We start from the raw sequence: 21,005 nt of genomic DNA on the forward strand, positions 1-21,005 counted from the left end.
TGACGCACCCTGAAGGCCCTCCAAGCCCTGGGATGGGCTCTGAGGCCCTTCCGAGCCCTGGGATGTTACCCGCAGCCACTCCAACCCCTTTGACGGGCCCTGCGGCCTCTCCAGCCCCGCTGACAGGCCCTGCAGCCACTCCAACCCTCTGACGGACCCTACAGCTGGCTCCGGGGACTGCCCTGTGGCATTCCCAGGCACCGATACACACAAGATGAAAGAATGGATGCACAAGTCATCTCGTTTAGTAAGGGAAGAGAGTCCTACTGAGAAGGGGAAGGAGCAATAGGAAGGCGAAGCAGACTACCCCAGTGGAGGGCCGTCCTAGGGAACAGCAGGCTGAAGACCACCATCTACAAGCAGCAGTAACCAGGTGATCCCGATCTCTGGGTGAGCTGTGAGACATGCGGAAAGATTTCAGCTGTCCTCCAGGCGAGCACATTGTCACCTTGCTGCTGCCATGCTGGGATAACGGCTCCGGTGTCCGGGCTGTGTCTGTGCTGTGCCTGTGCTCTGTGCTGGGCCTGTGCTCTCTGTGCTCTGTCCGTGCTGTGTCCGGGCTGTGTCCGTGCTGTGTCTGGGCTGTGTCTGGGCTGTGTCTGGGCTGTGTCTGTGCTCTGTCCGTGCTGTGTCTGGGCTCTGTGCTGTGTGTGTGCTCTCTCTGCTCTGTCTGTGCTCCGTCTGTGCTGTGCCTGTGCTGTGTCTGGGCTCTGGCTGGGCTCTGTCCGTGCTGTGTCTGTGCTGTGTCCGGGCTGTGTCTGTGCTCTCTGTGCTGTGTACGTGCTCTGGCTGGGCTGTGTCTGGGCTGTGCTCTGTGGTCTGTCTGTATTGGCCTCCTTTCTCCCCAGTTCTTCTCAGAGCCTGTCTTCAGATGAACAGTCTCAGTCCTTTGTCAGCCATCCCGAGACAAGCCACCACCCCCGACGGGACCGCTGAAATCAGAGGGTGCACCTTCCTGTCTGTGGTAGCAAGAACTCTCTGGTAGGCAACAAGATCCGGGACGAGCCCCTAAACCCTGAGAAAAATCTCAATAATTTTCTTCAGACAGGATCTTCTGTGGAGCTTTTTTATTCGCGATTGCAATGGCGGGCATCCTGCAAGCAGGAGCGCGCAGTAAAAGTTTATCATAACCGTGTATTCCCTATTACCCGACACCTGATTTCTCCCGTTTCTTCATTGGCTGAGTACTACAGGCTCACAGCCTACTCGACGCACTACTATACCATATACGTACAATTTTATTTGACCAACCGTTAATTTCTCCTTAACCTTTTATTTTTTCCTTCTTCTCTTGTGACTAGAGGGCCCGTGATCTTTGCTTTTACTGATCTCGCACTGCTCATCCTGTTTTTCTTAGCTATCCTCGTGATTTTGGGACAGTGGGACCTTCCCCTTATCTGCTTAACGGATTCCCCACTGCTATGCCACACAATGCCACTTTTGCATATGCAAGGTTAGTGGATTTTTCCACTGCAAAAACACCTTCTATTGCAAAAACACAACTTTGTTTCTCACAAGGAGAAAAAACAACACGCCTAAAGTCGAAGCCACATACTAGAAAGAGAGGAGGATGCGCAGCACGGGAAGCTTCCCACAGAAAGGAGCTGCATTTGGGGTAAAAATCTGTCCCTTTTTATGTCATTGAGACATACGAGGGCGTAGGACACCAGCACTTCAGGTAACCAGGAGATGCTGTGCGTTTCGATCCGTCCCCCTGAGACAGCCACTAGGTGACGATGTTTCCAATTTTCTTTCAAGAAACCTTGCTTTCTCAGGCCCAGGTGTCCAGCTGCACATCGAGGACGTCCCTGGCTCCCAGGCGCAGTTCCCAGGCCGAAGGCCGAGCTCCCATCCGAACCCCCGGCCCGGCAGACATTGCTCCTGGCGTTGCGCAGCAGCCATTTCATGTCAGCCTTTGCTCATGGCAGTCAGCTTAGCGCCGTCAGTGCTGCCATCGGGGTGCCCGAGAGCCGTGTGAGGTCAGCAGAGAGTCACTGTCAGCCTTTGACCTCACAAAGGTGGGTGGCCATAAGTGCCCTGAGCGTCCAGCTCGCATGGAGTACTGCTGGTGGCACTCAAGGCATGGAGGTCTGCATGGTGCAATGGGAGACGCCGATGTCCTGCTGGTATTTTCACTGCCACAGTAGTGCCTCTTATAATGCTACTGTTAATTAGTGCTCTACCCTTCCGATCTTTTACTAAGGTAGCTAGAGAGAAGTGCAGACACCTGTTTATTTCCTGGTAATACCTGCAAGAACCATCTATCTACATCTTCGCCAGATTCATCATAGCGCTCTTGGTACCGCTGATCTGTGTTGCTCTGGAATAAAGTGCAATCGTTAGCACGCCAAGTGTCCATGCCCTTGAATCTACCAGAATCGTACAAATCCCTGTTGGGATCTCTCTCTAGCTGTGGGCTGGCTAAGCTGTCTTTTGGATGGTGAAAATGGGAAATCGTGGGGATGGGAAATGATGAGTGGGATGAGAAATGATTGCTGGGATGGGAAGACTTCCTTGGGCTGGAAAGCCATGGGGCTAGGAAATGAAAGAGATGGGAAATCTTCCTTGGGATGGGAAAGCTTCCTTGGGAAGGAAAAGCATTGGGATGAGATACCTTCCTTGGGGAGGAAGTCATCCTTAAGGAAAGGCATTGGGATGGGAAATCTTCCTTGGGGAGGAAATCATTGGAAAGGAAAAGCATTGGGGTAGGGAAATCTCTCTTGGGATGGGAAATTATTGGGATGGGAAATCTTGAATGGGGTGGGTACGATTCGTTGCGGTAGGAAATAGTTGGAAAAGAAATGCAAGGGATGGGAAGTCTTTGGGATGAGATCTCATGGGATTAAGAAACGCTTCGTGCTGATGGGAAATAGTTTGCATGGGAATCTGTTGGGCTGTGAAACTGTCGGGATGGGAAATCGCCGGGAGGATGAAAAGTCTTGGGATGGAAAAGTCTTGGGATGGAAAATCCTTGGGAGGGGAAAGTGTTGGAGTGCGAAACCCCCCTGGGCCTGGCAAATGAGGACTGGGACGGGAAAGGCTCATGGGGATGGAAACTGATGGCGCTGGGAAGCCTGCTTGGGTAGAGAAACTGCAGTCCTCACCAAGATGGCGGTGAGGGGCTGGTCAGCCGTTGGGGCGGAGCCCCCGTTGCCCGGGTTCCCCAACGAACCGCCCCACTCTCCAGCGACCATGGCAGGTACAGCAGCGGGCTCCCGCTCCTCCCGGGGCTGCGGCCCTGCCGGCGAGCCCAGCGCCCGAGAGCTCAGCCCAGCGCCCTTTTTCCTCACAGAGAGATTCCCCAGACGGCTGCCGCCGGTGCCGCAGACGCCCAACTCCCCCTTCGTTGTCCCAGCTGAGCCGCCAACGGTGGCTGCCTGGCTGCTGCCCTCCTTCCCCGGAGCGATGGCGGTGCCCTTGCAGCCCCCCCAGGTACCCACCCTCTCCTACGCGCTGCCCCAGGCCACCGTCTGGCACGTGGTGCCGGAGGTCCAGGGGCAGGTGCTGCAGCTCCCACCCGTGGCGCAGCTGCCACCTGGGGGGCACCTCCCACCCGAGGGGCACCACCTGCAGCTGGTGCAGCTCCCCCCTGTGGGGCATATCCTGCAGCCGGTGCAGCTCCCCCCCGTGGGGCATAACCTGCAGGTGGTGCACCCCCCCCGTGGGGCATAATCTGCAGGTGGTGCACCTCCCACCCGAGGAGCATATCCTGCAGCCGGTGCAGCTCTCCCCCGTGGGGCATAACCTGCAGGTGGTGCACCTCCCACCCGAGGAGCATAACCTGCAGCCGGTGCAGCTCCCCCCCTGTGGGGCATAACCTGCAGGTGGTGCAGCTCCCCCCCGTGGGGCAGCTCCCCCACACCGCTCTTCCCTGTGCCCCTGTCTGCCAGTGCGGACAGCCCATGGTGACGGGGACACTGGTGCCCCACCATGCGCTGGGGCTGGGGCCCAGGGCCGTGCTCCACGGGGAGCCCCTGCACCCCGCAGGCACCTGCCTGTTGCAGGCCCCCGCCCACCGCAGGCCCCCGCCACCCCTCGTCCCGGGGCCTCGGCTCCGGGGGCAGGCGCTCCCCACGCCCCGCACCGTGACCAGCAGCCAGGGGCAGCTGCCGGAGCCCTGCGACCACGCCGTGGGGCTCAGCGAGGACCAGGGGCCCCCGCTGCCTGACCCCACTCCCCCCGAGCCTTTCCTGGCTCCATCGACCCGCAGCACCCAGACGGCGACGCCCGACGGTGAGTTTGGCGCTGGCACAGCCGCCCCGTTGTCGCCCCACACCCATGAGCCATGGGAAAGCTGACATCGCCCGTCTTGGGGGATTTTCTTGCTTCGTCCTCAGCGGCGACAGCCCCGCAGGTGCCTGAGGAGCCCCCGCAGCTGCCCGAGCTGGGCCCTGATGCCTTCGCCGAGGCCTTTCCAGAGCTGGCAGGGGACAGCCAGCTGCTGCAGCACCTGCAGGACCAGCTCCTGGCCGACCTGGACATCCCCGGCACGGAGGAGCTGTTCAGCTGGCTCGAGGCCGTGGAGCCCCAGGACGCCTTCCCCGATTCGCCCAGCAGTCCTGCCCTCAGCCGCCTCCTCTCCCAGCTGCCCGACCTCTCCGAGGACATCGAGGAGCCGAGCACGCAGGGACTGGAAGCCACAGGAGCCCTCGGTGAGGTACCCTCAACCCCTGGGGTGTACCCCGAGAAGGTTGGGGGTGGGCTGTTGGTGCAGTCCCCTATTGTGCTGGCATTGAGCCCCCCGCTCAGCCCTGCAGCCAGTCCCCTGCCCGGTGCCCTTAGTAGACCCCTACCCAGTCCACCCCTGAGTCCCCCCAGGAGGTCCCCTGACACCCAGGTCCTCAGTTCCCCTAGTAGACCCCTGCCCAAACCCCCCCTGAGTCCCCCCAAGAGGTCCCCTGACACCCAAGTCCTCAGTGAGCAGAGGACACCCCTGCCCACATGCCCCCTGGGTCCCCTCAAGAGCCCCCTGGCTGCCCCTGTGTCCACCGGCACCAAGCGGGGGGCCAAGCGCCGCGCGCCCACCAGCACCCCCAGGACAGCGGAGAGCTCCCAGCCCAAGAGGCCAGCAACGGAGAAACCCCCTGGCAAGGACAGGAAGATGCTGCTGGGCCAGGGTGTCCAAGGCCCCGAGACGCCTTGCCAGGGACGCCGTGCCAGGGACGCCAGGATGTCCAAGGCCCCAGGACGCCGTGGCAGCAGCAGGAAAGACGGCAGCGGCAGGCAGCAGCCAGCGACCAACAACAGCCGGGCGCCCAGCAAGAGAGCCCGAAGCCCGGGGGCTGCTGGGGGGCAAGGAGCAGCGTCGCCGCCCCCCCGCAGAGCGCGGCTGCTGCCGGAGACTCCGAGCGCGGAGCCCGGTGCCGTGCGGCCCCAGGACAGCCTCTGTCCCCAAGGCGTCAGGGCCAAGACGCTGCAGCGCCAGCGCCGGGGCACAAAGACCCCCAGCGAGACTTTGCAGCCGCTGGGGGCCAGGGCGAAGGCGCTGGGGCCAGGGCGCCAGCTGCCCTGCGTGCAGCCGCAGCCCACCTCCAGCAGCCCCAGCACGATGCCCAGCGCCGCGCAGACAGTGCCAGCTGTGCCCGCTGCCCCCCAATCCCCAGCTGGCGGCAAAGAGAAGGTGGTGCCGGCACCACCAGGCAGCACGGCGTGAACAGGGGACGCTGCCCTAGAGCAGGCGCCCAGAGCGCTGTGCCTGCCAGCCGCGGGGGGCCAAGCGCAGCGGGGGGCTCTGCCCACACAGCCGCGCATGCTGCAGCCCCTGGCACGGCCCCGCGTGGACTACGTGCCCTGCGTGGGGCCCTGGGCAGGCGGTGACGCGGCGCCCACGCCGCTGGAGGAGCAGGAGGAGCCGGTGCCCATCACGCTGCAGCAGCGTCCCGAGCGGGAGCGCCTGAAGCAGCTGGCCCAGGAGGAGCGGCAGCGGGCGGCCCACCAGATGAAGATCGGCCCTGTGCAATTCTTCGCGCAGCGGCAGAAAGACGGGGCCATAGCCAAGTATGCCGGCTACCCGTGACCCTGCGCTCCTCGACGGCCCCTGCAGCACCCAGTGGCGCTGAGCTCAGCACGCAGGCACAGAGACCTCTGCAGGCACCTGCTCCAGCTTGAGCCGCACTCTTCAGCCCTTTCCCCTCTCGCTTGCCCTTACCCTTCTTTAGTGCTGTAGCTAGTCAGTGTTTCTCACTGTCAGGGATGGGCAACGGGGGGGGATGGGAGATGGGGGGGTCACGAATGAGTGTTGGGAGTGTTGCGATGGAAGCTGTTGGGATGGGCAATACCTGGCATGGGCAAGTTTGGGCATGGGAACTGCTTGTTGGGACACAAAATGGCAGGGATTGAAAGCTTATTTCTTCCTTTCTGGTCCTTTCTCTGCTTTATAGCCTTTTTTCTTAAATTCCTCTAGTGTAGGTGTTCACTCAGCAACGCCTCTGCCTGCAGTTGTTCTGGCAGTGGGATGCCGAGGGGATTTAATGCAGCCCGCTCCCGCTGCCCATGCTCAGTCCGTGAATGGATGTGGGCATGGCCAGCACGGACGGGAAAAAATGGGTGGATGGATGGATGGATGGATGGATGGATGGATGGATGGGAGTTGGGAACTGAGCCTTGGGATCAGCAATGGGAGGTTGCTGGGATAGGAAATGATCAGTGGGATGGGAAGTCATGACGGTGATGGGGATTCATTAGTGTGAAATGATGGGAAATTGCTAGGTGATTTTGTGATATTGTGATCATGGTGGATTTTTTGTGATATTTTGTGATGTTGTGATCATGGTGGTGATAGGAGAGCATTAGGCTGGGAAAAAATTGTTTACATTAATAAATTTTATTGATTGTCTTTTTAATGTATTGTATGATTTGTATTATTATTTTCTATTCCTTTATTATTAAACTCTTTATCAATGCCTATGAGCTTTTATTTTCCTTCCGATTCTCTGCACGTTCACTCAGGATGGGGGGACGTGAGCGAACAGATGTGTGGTGCTGAGCGGCCTGCCGGGTTACACCACAACAGACTTTTTGGCAGCCAAGCTGGGGCACAAAGGGTTGAGCTAACGTCACATCTGACCGGAATGTTTTAAAAGAGTGTTTCTTATAAGCTTTCTCTGAGATTGATAGTTGCTGGTCACAATGTTGATTTTTTCCTTTCTGGTGTTGTTTTTCTGTGCTTTTTAGGTGCTTTTTCTTAATCCCTTTCTTGTTGTTTATGATCCCTGGGGGCTGGCCTATGTTTGCTGATGGTTTTGCCCACTTGCAGGTAGCACGTGCTCCTCTTGCACCGACGGTGAACTTAACCCAGTATTTGTCCCCGAATGACAACCTCTGTGGTTAGACAAGGAGTTAAAAATTCCAGCCAGCGATCAGCCCTGAGGCAGGATGGCTACAGGTGGCAAGGGCTGGGGGGGGATGTGGGCCGGTTTTTATCACGATTGCCACCTCCGATGGCTTTGGAATTCAGCCCTGAACAAATGTGGTATCCTACGGCGCTGCTAAAAGGTTTTAGAAAGGTGTGCCCCGATGCTGGCAGTGCCAGAGATTTACAGCTCGCCAAGTTGTCCGAGAAAAGTTTGGATTTGTTACCCAATGCGCAAGAAGCCAATCCAGACACCAGGTCGAGACACAGTTTTCTTTCAGAACTGCGCGAGTCTGGGTACCAGGTGGTTTCCCACAAAGCCAGCACATGGAAAGATTTTCCACGCCACGCTTGATACAATCTTTTATCACTACATTTCCATGCTAGTACAATCCCCTAACTTCTCACAGGTTCCAGAATTAGCCTACGGCTGACATGACAAAATGATTCTGCGCATCCTCAGAGGGGAAGGGTCTCCTCTTGGGCTGGGGTCTCTCACTCTAGGGCTGTGATTTTTTGCATTAGAATGAGCGTACTTCGTATTAGAATAGCTTTCCATTGTTTTCCAGTGGTTTCCAACAAATGGATTAGTATCAAACTCCAGTGCACGTGTGTAGGATTTTTCCTTACAAAAGGGTCTTCTCGAGTAAATAGATTCCTAGTTATTCATCCTTTAGATAGCTTCAACTCCAGGGTCATCTTTGCCCTTGCCTGAAAATACCCATTTGGTATCTGTTCTCATGAAACAAAGTTAACGAAAAACAAACAAACAAACAAAAACAAAACCCAGTTCCTAGCACCAGCGGCTTGTTAGCTGGGTCTGCTCTATGTGTTTTGAAGACTATTCAGTCCAATTCAGCACCTTCAAGAGAAATTGTGTGGGTCTATGAAAATGCGTCTTGATCTGATGCAAGCCTGTGACGCACCCTGAAGGCCCTCCAAGCCCTGGGATGGGCTCTGAGGCCCTTCCGAGCCCTGGGATGTTACCCGCAGCCACTCCAACCCCTTTGACGGGCCCTGCGGCCTCTCCAGCCCCGCTGACAGGCCCTGCAGCCACTCCAACCCTCTGACGGACCCTACAGCTGGCTCCGGGGACTGCCCTGTGGCATTCCCAGGCACCGATACACACAAGATGAAAGAATGGATGCACAAGTCATCTCGTTTAGTAAGGGAAGAGAGTCCTACTGAGAAGGGGAAGGAGCAATAGGAAGGCGAAGCAGACTACCCCAGTGGAGGGCCGTCCTAGGGAACAGCAGGCTGAAGACCACCATCTAAAAGCAGCAGTAACCAGGTGATCCCGATCTCTGGGTGAGCTGTGAGACATGCGGAAAGATTTCAGCTGTCCTCCAGGCGAGCACATTGTCACCTTGCTGCTGCCATGCTGGGATAACGGCTCCGGTGTCCGGGCTGTGTCTGTGCTGTGCCTGTGCTCTGTGCTGGGCCTGTGCTCTCTGTGCTCTGTCCGGGCTGTGTCCGGGCTGTGTCTGGGCTGTGTCTGGGCTCTGTCCGTGCTCTGTCTGGGCTCTGTCCGTGCTCTGTCTGGTCTCCATCTGCGCTGTGTCTGTGCTCTCTGTGCTGTGTCTGAGCTGTGTCTGGGCTCTGTCCGGGCTGTGTCTGTGCTCTCTGTGCTGTGTCTGTGCTGTGCCTGTGCTCTGTGCTGGGCCTGTGCTCTCTGTGCTGTGTCTGTGCTCTGTCTGTGCTCTGTCCGTGCTCTGTCCGGGCTCTGTCCGTGCTGTGTCTGGGCTGTGTCTGGGCCGTGTCTGGGCTCTGTCCGTGCTGTGTCTGGGCTCTGTGCTGTGTGTGTGCTCTCTCTGCTCTGTCTGTGCTCCGTCTGTGCTGTGCCTGTGCTGTGTCTGGGCTCTGGCTGGGCTCTGTCCGTGCTGTGTCTGGGCTCTGGCTGGGCTGTGTCTGTGCTGTGTCCGTGCTGTGTCTGTGCTGTGTCCGGGCTGTGTCTGTGCTCTCTGTGCTGTGTACGTGCTCTGGCTGGGCTGTGTCTGGGCTCTCTGTGCTGTGTCCGTGCTCTGGCTGGGCTCTGTCCGGGCTGTGTCTGTGCTCTCTGTGCTGTGTACGTGCTCTGGCTGGGCTGTGTCTGGGCTGTGCTCTGTGGTCTGTCTGTATTGGCCTCCTTTCTCCCCAGTTCTTCTCAGAGCCTGTCTTCAGATGAACAGTCTCAGTCCTTTGTCAGCCATCCCGAGACAAGCCACCACCCCCGACGGGACCGCTGAAATCAGAGGGTGCACCTTCCTGTCTGTGGTAGCAAGAACTCTCTGGTAGGCAACAAGATCCGGGACGAGCCCCTACACCCTGAGAAAAATCTCAATAATTTTCTTCAGACAGGATCTTCTGTGGAGCTTTTTTATTCGCGATTGCAATGGCGGGCATCCTGCAAGCAGGAGCGCGCAGTAAAAGTTTATCATAACCGTGTATTCCCTATTACCCGACACCTGATTTCTCCCGTTTCTTCATTGGCTGAGTACTACGGGTTCACAGCCTACTCGACGCACTACTATACCATATACGTACAATTTTATTTGACCAACCGTTAATTTCTCCTTAACCTTTTATTTTTTCCTTCTTCTCTTGTGACTAGAGGGCCCGTGATCTTTGCTTTTACTGATCTCGCACTGCTCATCCTGTTTTTCTTAGCTATCCTCGTTATTTTGGGACAGTGGGACCTTCCCCTTATCTGCTTAACGGATTCCCCACTGCTATGCCACACAATGCCACTTTTGCATATGCAAGGTTAGTGGATTTTTCCACTGCAAAAACACCTTCTATTGCAAAAACACAACTTTGTTTCTCACAAGGAGAAAAAACAACACGCCTAAAGTCGAAGCCACATGCTAGAAAGAGAGGAGGATGCGCAGCACGGGAAGCTTCCCACAGAAAGGAGCTGCATTTGGGGTAAAAATCTGTCCCTTTTAATGTCATTGAGACATACGAGGGCGTAGGACACCAGCACTTCAGGTAACCAAGAGATGCTGTGCGTTTCGATCCGTCCCCCTGAGACAGCCACTAGGTGACGATGTTTCCAATTTTCTTTCAAGAAACCTTGCTTTCTCAGGCCCAGGTGTCCAGCTGCACATCGAGGACGTCCCTGGCTCCCAGGCGCAGTTCCCAGGCCGAAGGCCGAGCTCCCATCCGAACCCCCGGCCCGGCAGACATTGCTCCTGGCGTTGCGCAGCAGCCATTTCATGTCAGCCTTTGCTCATGGCAGTCAGCTTAGCGCCGTCAGTGCTGCCATCGGGGTGCCCGAGAGCCGTGTGAGGTCAGCAGAGAGTCACTGTCAGCCTTTGACCTCACAAAGGTGGGTGGCCATAAGTGCCCTGAGCGTCCAGCTCGCATGGAGTACTGCTGGTGGCACTCAAGGCATGGAGGTCTGCATGGTGCAATGGGAGACGCCGATGTCCTGCTGGTATTTTCACTGCCACAGTAGTGCCTCTTATAATGCTACTGTTAATTAGTGCTCTACCCTTCCGATCTTTTACTAAGGTAGCTAGAGAGAAGTGCAGACACCTGTTTATTTCCTGGTAATACCTGCAAGAACCATCTATCTACATCTTCACCAGATTCATCATAGCGCTCTTGGTACCGGTGATCTGTGTTGCTCTGTAATAAAGTGCAATCGTTAGCACGCCAAGTGTCCATGCCCTTGAATCTACCAGAATCGTACAAATCCCTGTTGTGATCTCTCTCTAGCTGTGGGCTGGCTAAGCTGTCTTTTGGATGGTGAAAATGGGAAATCGTGGGGATGGGAAATGATGAGTGGGATGAGAAATGATTGCTGGGATGGGAAGACTTCCTTGGGCTGGAAAGCCATGGGGCTAGGAAATGAAAGAGACGGGAAAGCTTCCTTGGGATGGGAAAGCTTCCTTGGGAAGGAAAAGCATTGGGATGAGATACCTTCCTTGGGGAGGAAGTCATCCTTAAGGAAAGGCATTGGGATGGGAAATCTTCCTTGGGGAGGAAATCATTGGAAAGGAAAAGCATTGGGGTAGGGAAATCTCTCTTGGGATGGGAAATTATTGGGATGGGAAATCTTGAATGGGGTGGGTACGATTCGTTGCGGTAGGAAATAGTTGGAAAAGAAATGCAAGGGATGGGAAGTCTTTGGGATGAGATCTCATGGGATTAAGAAACGCTTCGTGCTGATGGGAAATAGTTTGCATGGGAATCTGTTGGGCTGTGAAACTGTCGGGATGGGAAATCGCCGGGAGGATGAAAAGTCTTGGGATGGAAAAGTCTTGGGATGGAAAATCCTTGGGAGGGGAAAGTGTTGGAGTGCGAAACCCCCCTGGGCCTGGCAAATGAGGACTGGGACGGGAAAGGCTCATGGGGATGGAAACTGATGGCGCTGGGAAGCCTGCTTGGGTAGAGAAACTGCAGTCCTCACCAAGATGGCGGTGAGGGGCTGGCCAGCCGTTGGGGCGGAGCCCCCGTTGCCCGGGTTCCCCAACGAACCGCCCCACTCTCCAGCGACCATGGCAGGTACAGCAGCGGGCTCCCGCTCCTCCCGGGGCTGCGGCCCTGCCGGCGAGCCCAGCGCCCGAGAGCTCAGCCCAGCGCCCTTTTTCCTCACAGAGAGATTCCCCAGACGGCTGCCGCCGGTGCCGCAGACGCCCAACTCCCCCTTCGTTGTTCCAGCTGAGCCGCCAACGGTGGCTGCCTGGCTGCTGCCCTCCTTCCCCGGAGCGATGGCGGTGCCCTTGCAGCCCCCCCAGGTACCCACCCTCTCCTACGCGCTGCCCCAGGCCACCGTCTGGCACGTGGTGCCGGAGGTCCAGGGGCAGGTGCTGCAGCTCCCACCCGTGGCGCAGCTGCCACCTGGGGGGCACATCCCACCCGAGGGGCACCACCTGCCTCTGGTGCAGCTCCCCCCTGTGGGGCATATCCTGCAGCCGGTGCAGCTCTCCCCCGTGGGGCATAACCTGCAGGTGGTGCAGCTCCCCCCCGTGGGGCATAACCTGCAGGTGGTGCAGCTCCCCCCCGTGGGGCATAACCTGCAGGTGGTGCAGCTCCCCCCCGTGGGGCATAACCTGCAGGTGGTGCAGCTCCCACCCGAGGAGCATAACCTGCAGCCGGTGCAGCTCCCCCCCGTGGGGCATAACCTGCAGGTGGTGCAGCTCCCCCCCGTGGGGCAGCTCCCCCACACCGCTCTTCCCTGTGCCCCTGTCTGCCAGTGCGGACAGCCCATGGTGACGGGGACACTGGTGCCCCACCATGCGCTGGGGCTGGGGCCCAGGGCCGTGCTCCACGGGGAGCCCCTGCACCCCGCAGGCACCTGCCTGTTGCAGGCCCCCGCCCACCGCAGGCCCCCGCCACCCCTCGTCCCGGGGCCTCGGCTCCGGGGGCAGGCGCTCCCCACGCCCCGCACCGTGACCAGCAGCCAGGGGCAGCTGCCGGAGCCCTGCGACCACGCCGTGGGGCTCAGCGAGGACCAGGGGCCCCCGCTGCCTGACCCCACTCCCCCCGAGCCTTTCCTGGCTCCATCGACCCGCAGCACCCAGACGGCGACGCCCGACGGTGAGTTTGGCGCTGGCACAGCCGCCCCGTTGTCGCCCCACACCCATGAGCCATGGGAAAGCTGACATCGCCCGTCTTGGGGGATTTTCTTGCTTCGTCCTCAGCGGCGACAGCCCCGCAGGTGCCTGAGGAGCCCCCGCAGCTGCCCGAGCTGGGCCCTGATGCCTTCGCCGAGGCCTTTCCAGAGCTGGCAGGGGACAGCCAGCTGCTGCAGCACCTGCAGGACCAGCTCCTGGCCGACCTGGACATCCCCGGCACGGAGGAGCTGTTCAGCTGGCTCGAGGCCGTGGAGCCCCAGGACGCCTTCCCCGATTCGCCCAGCAGTCCTGCCCTCAGCCGCCTCCTCTCCCAGCTGCCCGACCTCTCCGAGGACATCGAGGAGCCGAGCACGCAGGGACTGGAAGCCACAGGAGCCCTCGGTGAGGTACCCTCAACCCCTGGGGTGTACCCCGAGAAGGTTGGGGGTGGGCTGTTGGTGCAGTCCCCTATTGTGCTGGCATTGAGCCCCCCGCTCAGCCCTGCAGCCAGTCCCCTGCCCGGTGCCCTTAGTAGACCCCTACCCAGTCCACCCCTGAGTCCCCCCAGGAGGTCCCCTGACACCCAGGTCCTCAGTTCCCCTAGTAGACCCCTGCCCAAACCCCCCCTGAGTCCCCCCAAGAGGTCCCCTGACACCCAAGTCCTCAGTGAGCAGAGGACACCCCTGCCCACATGCCCCCTGGGTCCCCTCAAGAGCCCCCTGGCTGCCCCTGGGTCCACCGGCACCAAGCGGGGGGCCAAGCGCCGCGCGCCCACCAGCACCCCCAGGACAGCGGAGAGCTCCCAGCCCAAGAGGCCAGCAACGGAGAAACCCCCTGGCAAGGACAGGAAGATGCTGCTGGGCCAGGGTGTCCAAGGCCCCGAGACGCCTTGCCAGGGATGCCGTGCCAGGGACGCCAGGATGTCCAAGGCCCCAGGACGCCGTGGCAGCAGCAGGAAAGACGGCAGCGGCAGGCAGCAGCCAGCGACCAACAACAGCCGGGCGCCCAGCAAGAGAGCCCGAAGCCCGGGGGCTGCTGGGGGGCAAGGAGCAGCGTCGCCGCCTCCCCGCAGAGCGCGGCTGCTGCCGGAGACTCCGAGCGCGGAGCCCGGTGCCGTGCGGCCCCAGGACAGCCTCTGTCCCCAAGGCGTCAGGGCCAAGACGCTGCAGCGCCAGCGCCGGGACACAAAGACCCCCAGCGAGACTTTGCAGCCGCTGGGGGCCAGGGCGAAGGCGCTGGGGCCAGGGCGCCAGCTGCCCTGTGTGCAGCCGCAGCCCACCTCCAGCAGCCCCAGCACGATGCCCAGCGCCGCGCAGACAGTGCCAGCTGTGCCCGCTGCCCCCCAATCCCCAGCTGGTGGCAAAGAGAAGGTGGTGCCGGCACCACCAGGCAGCACGGCGTGAACAGGGGACGCTGCCCTAGAGCAGGCGCCCAGAGCGCTGTGCCTGCCAGCCGCGGGGGGCCAAGCGCAGCGGGGGGCTCTGCCCACACAGCCGCGCATGCTGCAGCCCCTGGCACGGCCCCGCGTGGACTACGTGCCCTGCGTGGGGCCCTGGGCAGGCGGTGACGCGGCGCCCACGCCGCTGGAGGAGCAGGAGGAGCCGGTGCCCATCACGCTGCAGCAGCGTCCCGAGCGGGAGCGCCTGAAGCAGCTGGCCCAGGAGGAGCGGCAGCGGGCGGCCCACCAGATGAAGATCGGCCCTGTGCAATTCTTCGCGCAGCGGCAGAAAGACGGGGCCATAGCCAAGTATGCCGGCTACCCGTGACCCTGCGCTCCTCGACGGCCCCTGCAGCACCCAGTGGCGCTGAGCTCAGCACGCAGGCACAGAGACCTCTGCAGGCACCTGCTCCAGCTTGAGCCGCACTCTTCAGCCCTTTCCCCTCTCGCTTGCCCTTACCCTTCTTTAGTGCTGTAGCTAGTCAGTGTTTCTCACTGTCAGGGATGGGCAACGGGGGGGGATGGGAGATGGGGGGGTCACGAATGAGTGTTGGGAGTGTTGCGATGGAAGCTGTTGGGATGGGCAATACCTGGCATGGGCAAGTTTGGGCATGGGAACTGCTTGTTGGGACACAAAATGGCAGGGATTGAAAGCTTATTTCTTCCTTTCTGGTCCTTTCTCTGCTTTATTGCCTTTTTTCTTAAATTCCTCTAGTGTAGGTGTTCACTCAGCAACGCCTCTGCCTGCAGTTGTTCTGGCAGTGGGATGCCGAGGGGATTTAATGCAGCCCGCTCCCGCTGCCCATGCTCAGTCCGTGAATGGATGTGGGCATGGCCAGCACGGACGGGAGAAAATGGGTGGATGGATGGATGGATGGATGGATGGATGGATGGATGGATGGATGGATGGATGGATGGGAGTTGGGAACTGAGCCTTGGGATCAGCAATGGGAGGTTGCTGGGATAGGAAATGATCAGTGGGATGGGAAGTCATGACGGTGATGGGGATTCATTAGTGTGAAATGATGGGAAATTGCTAGGTGATTTTGTGATATTGTGATCATGGTGGATTTTTTGTGATATTTTGTGATGTTGTGATCATGGTGGTGATAGGAGAGCATTAGGCTGGGAAAAAATTGTTTACATTAATAAATTTTATTGATTGTCTTTTTAATGTATTGTATGATTTGTATTATTATTTTCTATTCCTTTATTATTAAACTCTTTATCAATGCCTATGAGCTTTTATTTTCCTTCCGATTCTCTGCACGTTCACTCAGGATGGGGGGACGTGAGCGAACAGATGTGTGGTGCTGAGCGGCCTGCCGGGTTACACCACAACAGACTTTTTGGCAGCCAAGCTGGGGCACAAAGGGTTGAGCTAACGTCACATCTGACCGGAATGTTTTAAAAGAGTGTTTCTTATAAGCTTTCTCTGAGATTGATAGTTGCTGGTCACAATGTTGATTTTTTCCTTTCTGGTGTTGTTTTTCTGTGCTTTTTAGGTGCTTTTTCTTAATCCCTTTCTTGTTGTTTATGATCCCTGGGGGCTGGCCTATGTTTGCTGATGCTTTTGCCCACTTGCAGGTAGCACGTGCTCCTCTTGCACCGACGGTGAACTTAACCCAGTATTTGTCCCCGAATGACAACCTCTGTGGTTAGACAAGGAGTTAAAAATTCCAGCCAGCGATCAGCCCTGAGGCAGGATGGCTACAGGTGGCAAGGGCTGGGGGGGGATGTGGGCCGGGTTTTATCACGATTGCCACCTCCGATGGCTTTGGAATTCAGCCCTGAACAAATGTGGTATCCTACGGCGCTGCTAAAAGGTTTTAGAAAGGTGTGCCCCGATGCTGGCAGTGCCAGAGATTTACAGCTCGCCAAGTTGTCCGAGAAAAGTTTGGATTTGTTACCCGATGCGCAAGAAGCCAATCCAGACACCAGGTCGAGACACAGTTTTCTTTCAGAACTGCGCGAGTCTGGGTACCAGGTGGTTTCCCACAAAGCCAGCACATGGAAAGATTTTCCACGCCACGCTCGATACAATCTTTTATCACTACATTTCCATGCTAGTACAATCCCCTAACTTCTCACAGGTTCCAGAATTAGCCTACGGCTGACATGACAAAATGATTCTGCGCATCCTCAGAGGGGAAGGGTCTCCTGTTGGGCTGGGGTCTCTCACTCTAGGGGTGTGATTTTTTGCATTAGAATGAGCGTACTTCGTATTAGAATAGCTTTCCATTGTTTTCCAGTGGTTTCCAACAGATGGATTAGTATCAAACTCCAGTGCACGTGTGTAGGATTTTTCCTTACAAAAGGGTCTTCTCGAGTAAATAGATTCCTAGTTATTCATCCTTTAGATAGCTCCAACTCCAGGGTCATCTTTGCCCTTGCCTGAAAATACCCATTTGGTATCTGTTCTCATGAAACAAAGTTAACGAAAAACAAACAAACAAACAAAAACAAAACCCAGTTCCTAGCACCAGCGGCTTGTTTGCTGGGTCTGCTCTATGTGTTTTGAAGACTATTCAGTACAATTCAGCACCTTCAAGAGAAATTGTGTGGGTCTATGAAAATGTGTCTTGATCTGATGCAAGCCTGTGACGCACCCTGAAGGCCCTCCAAGCCCTGGGATGGGCTCTGAGGCCCTTCCGAGCCCTGGGATGTTACCCGCAGCCACTCCAACCCCTTTGACGGGCCCTGCGGCCTCTCCAGCCCCGCTGACAGGCCCTGCAGCCACTCCAACCCTCTGACGGACCCTACAGCTGGCTCCGGGGACTGCCCTGTGGCATTCCCAGTCACCGATACACACAAGATGAAAGAATGGATGCACAAGTCATCTCGTTTAGTAAGGGAAGAGAGTCCTACTGAGAAGGGGAAGGAGCAATAGGAAGGCGAAGCAGACTACCCCAGTGGAGGGCCGTCCTAGGGAACAGCAGGCTGAAGACCACCATCTAAAAGCAGCAGTAACCAGGTGATCCCGATCTCTGGGTGAGCTGTGAGACATGCGGAAAGATTTCAGCTGTCCTCCAGGCGAGCACATTGTCACCTTGCTGCTGCCATGCTGGGATAACGGCTCCGGTGTCCGGGCTGTGTCTGTGCTGTGCCTGTGCTCTGTGCTGGGCCTGTGCTCTCTGTGCTCTGTCCGTGCTGTGTCCGGGCTGTGTCTGGGCTGTGTCTGGGCTCTGTCCGTGCTCTGTCTGTGCTCTGTCCGTGCTCTGTCCGTGCTGTGTCTGGGCTGTGTCTGGGCCGTGTCTGGGCTCTGTCCGTGCTGTGTCTGGGCTCTGTGCTGTGTCTGGGCTCTGGCTGGGCTCTGTCTGTGCTGTGTCCGGGCTGTGTCTGTGCTCTCTGTGCTGTGTCCGTGCTGTGTCTGTGCTGTGTCCGGGCTGTGTCTGTGCTCTCTGTGCTGTGTACGTGCTCTGGCTGGGCTGTGTCTGGGCTGTGCTCTGTGGTCTGTCTGTATTGGCCTCCTTTCTCCCCAGTTCTTCTCAGAGCCTGTCTTCAGATGAACAGTCTCAGTCCTTTGTCAGCCATCCCGAGACAAGCCACCACCCCCGACGGGACCGCTGAAATCAGAGGGTGCACCTTCCTGTCTGTGGTAGCAAGAACTCTCTGGTAGGCAACAAGATCCGGGACGAGCCCCTAAACCCTGAGAAAAATCTCAATAATTTTCTTCAGACAGGATCTTCTGTGGAGCTTTTTTATTCGCGATTGCAATGGCGGGCATCCTGCAAGCAGGAGCGCGCAGTAAAAGTTTATCATAACCGTGTATTCCCTATTACCCGACACCTGATTTCTCCCGTTTCTTCATTGGCTGAGTACTACGGGTTCACAGCCTACTCGACGCACTACTATACCATATACGTACAATTTTATTTGACCAACCGTTAATTTCTCCTTAACCTTTTATTTTTTCCTTCTTCTCTTGTGACTAGAGGGCCCGTGATCTTTGCTTTTACTGATCTCGCACTGCTCATCCTGTTTTTCTTAGCTATCCTCGTGATTTTGGGACAGTGGGACCTTCCCCTTATCTGCTTAACAGAGTCCCCACTGCTATGCCACACACAATGCCACTTTTGCATATGCAAGGTTAGTGGATTTTTCCACTGCAAAAACACCTTCTATTGCAAAAACACAACTTTGTTTCTCACAAGGAGAAAAAACAACACGCCTAAAGTCGAAGCCACATACTAGAAAGAGAGGAGGATGCGCAGCACGGGAAGCTTCCCACAGAAAGGAGCTGCATTTGGGGTAAAAATCTGTCCCTTTTTATGTCATTGAGACATACGAGGGCGTAGGACACCAGCACTTCAGGTAACCAGGAGATGCTGTGCGTTTCGATCCGTCCCCCTGAGACAGCCACTAGGTGACGATGTTTCCAATTTTCTTTCAAGAAACCTTGCTTTCTCAGGCCCAGGTGTCCAGCTGCACATCGAGGACGTCCCTGGCTCCCAGGCGCAGTTCCCAGGCCGAAGGCTGAGCTCCCATCCGAACCCCCGGCCCGGCAGACATTGCTCCTGGCGTTGCGCAGCAGCCATTTCATGTCAGCCTTTGCTCATGGCAGTCAGCTTAGCGCCGTCAGTGCTGCCATCGGGGTGCCCGAGAGCCGTGTGAGGTCAGCAGAGAGTCACTGTCAGCCTTTGACCTCACAAAGGTGGGTGGCCATAAGTGCCCTGAGCGTCCAGCTCGCATGGAGTACTGCTGGTGGCACTCAAGGCATGGAGGTCTGCATGGTGCAATGGGAGACGCCAATGTCCTGCTGGTATTTTCACTGCCACAGTAGTGCCTCTTATAATGCTACTGTTAATTAGTGCTCTACCCTTCCGATCTTTTACTAAGGTAGCTAGAGAGAAGTGCAGACACCTGTTTATTTCCTGGTAATACCTGCAAGAACCATCTATCTACATCTTCGCCAGATTCATCATAGCGCTCTTGGTACCGGTGATCTGTGTTGCCCTGGAATAAAGTGCAATCGTTAGCACGCCAAGTGTCCATGCCCTTGAATCTACCAGAATCGTACAAATCCCTGTTGTGATCTCTCTCTAGCTGTGGGCTGGCTAAGCTGTCTTTTGGATGGTGAAAATGGGAAATCGTGGGGATGGGAAATGATGAGTGGGATGAGAAATGATTGCTGGGATGGGAAGACTTCCTTGGGCTGGAAAGCCATGGGGCTAGGAAATGAAAGAGATGGGAAATCTTCCTTGGGATGGGAAAGCTTCCTTGGGAAGGAAAAGCATTGGGATGAGATACCTTCCTTGGGGAGGAAGGCATCCTTAAGGAAAGGCATTGGGATGGGAAATCTTCCTTGGGGAGGAAATCATTGGAAAGGAAAAGCATTGGGGTAGGGAAATCTCTCTTGGGATGGGAAATTATTGGGATGGGAAATCTTGAATGGGGTGGGTACGATTCGTTGCGGTAGGAAATAGTTGGAAAAGAAATGCAAGGGACGGGAAGTCTTTGGGATGAGATCTCATGGGATTAAGAAACGCTTCGTGCTGATGGGAAATAGTTTGCATGGGAATCTGTTGGGCTGTGAAACTGTCGGGATGGGAAATCGCCGGGAGGATGAAAAGTCTTGGGATGGAAAAGTCTTGGGATGGAAAATCCTTGGGAGGGGAAAGTGTTGGAGTGCGAAACCCCCCTGGGCCTGGCAAATGAGGACTGGGACGGGAAAGGCTCATGGGGATGGAAACTGATGGCGCTGGGAAGCCTGCTTGGGTAGAGAAACTGCAGTCCTCACCAAGATGGCGGTGAGGGGCTGGTCAGCCGTTGGGGCGGAGCCCCCGTTGCCCAGGTTCCCCAACGAACCGCCCCACTCTCCAGCGACCATGGCAGGTACAGCAGCGGGCTCCCGCTCCTCCCGGGGCTGCGGCCCTGCCGGCGAGCCCAGCGCCCGAGAGCTCAGCCCAGCGCCCTTTTTCCTCACAGAGAGATTCCCCAGACGGCTGCCGCCGGTGCCGCAGACGCCCAACTCCCCCTTCGTTGTCCCAGCTGAGCCGCCAACGGTGGCTGCCTGGCTGCTGCCCTCCTTCCCCGGAGCGATGGCGGTGCCCTTGCAGCCCCCCCAGGTACCCACCCTCTCCTACGCGCTGCCCCAGGCCACCGTCTGGCACGTGGTGCCGGAGGTCCAGGGGCAGGTGCTGCAGCTCCCACCCGTGGCGCAGCTGCCACCTGGGGGGCACCTCCCACCCGGGGGGCACCACCTGCCTCTGGTGCAGCTCCCCCCTGTGGGGCATATCCTGCAGCCGGTGCAGCTCCCACCCGTGGGGCATAACCTGCAGGTGGTGCACCTCCCACCCGTGGGGCATAACCTGCAGCCGGTGCAGCTCCCCCCCGTGGGGCATAACCTGCAGGTGGTGCAGCTCCCACCCGAGGAGCATAACCTGCAGCCGGTGCAGCTCCCCCCCGTGGGGCATAACCTGCAGGTGGTGCAGCTCCCCCCCGTGGGGCAGCTCCCCCACACCGCTCTTCCCTGTGCCCCTGTCTGCCAGTGCGGACAGCCCATGGTGACGGGGACACTGGTGCCCCACCATGCGCTGGGGCTGGGGCCCAGGGCCGTGCTCCACGGGGAGCCCCTGCACCCCGCAGGCACCTGCCTGTTGCAGGCCCCCGCCCACCGCAGGCCCCCGCCACCCCTCGTCCCGGGGCCTCGGCTCCGGGGGCAGGCGCTCCCCAC

General features: G+C 57.7%; 3 protein-coding genes across 3 annotated transcripts; all 3 read left to right on the top strand.

Annotated features, from left to right (window-relative positions):
* The first annotated feature begins 2,412 nt into the window (after positions 1-2,412).
* On the top strand, positions 2,413-3,817 carry LOC136786960 (hepatocyte growth factor-regulated tyrosine kinase substrate-like). The gene is made up of 2 exons (XM_066983307.1): positions 2,413-3,645; positions 3,680-3,817. Exons 1-2 carry the CDS (start codon positions 3,109-3,111, stop codon positions 3,815-3,817), a joined length of 675 nt encoding a protein of 224 aa, XP_066839408.1. The 5' UTR covers positions 2,413-3,108.
* A 468-nt stretch (positions 3,818-4,285) lies between these two features.
* On the top strand, positions 4,286-5,653 carry LOC136786961 (nascent polypeptide-associated complex subunit alpha, muscle-specific form-like). Its single transcript, XM_066983308.1, has one exon. It carries the CDS (start codon positions 4,286-4,288, stop codon positions 5,651-5,653), a length of 1,368 nt encoding a protein of 455 aa, XP_066839409.1.
* Positions 5,654-12,926: 7,273 nt separating this feature from the next.
* On the top strand, positions 12,927-14,294 carry LOC136786962 (nascent polypeptide-associated complex subunit alpha, muscle-specific form-like). The gene has a single exon (XM_066983309.1). It carries the CDS (start codon positions 12,927-12,929, stop codon positions 14,292-14,294), a length of 1,368 nt encoding a protein of 455 aa, XP_066839410.1.
* Positions 14,295-21,005: the final 6,711 nt, after the last annotated feature.

Source organism: Anser cygnoides, chromosome 26, assembly GCF_040182565.1.
Source record: "Anser cygnoides isolate HZ-2024a breed goose chromosome 26, Taihu_goose_T2T_genome, whole genome shotgun sequence".
NCBI lineage: Eukaryota > Metazoa > Chordata > Aves > Anseriformes > Anatidae > Anser > Anser cygnoides.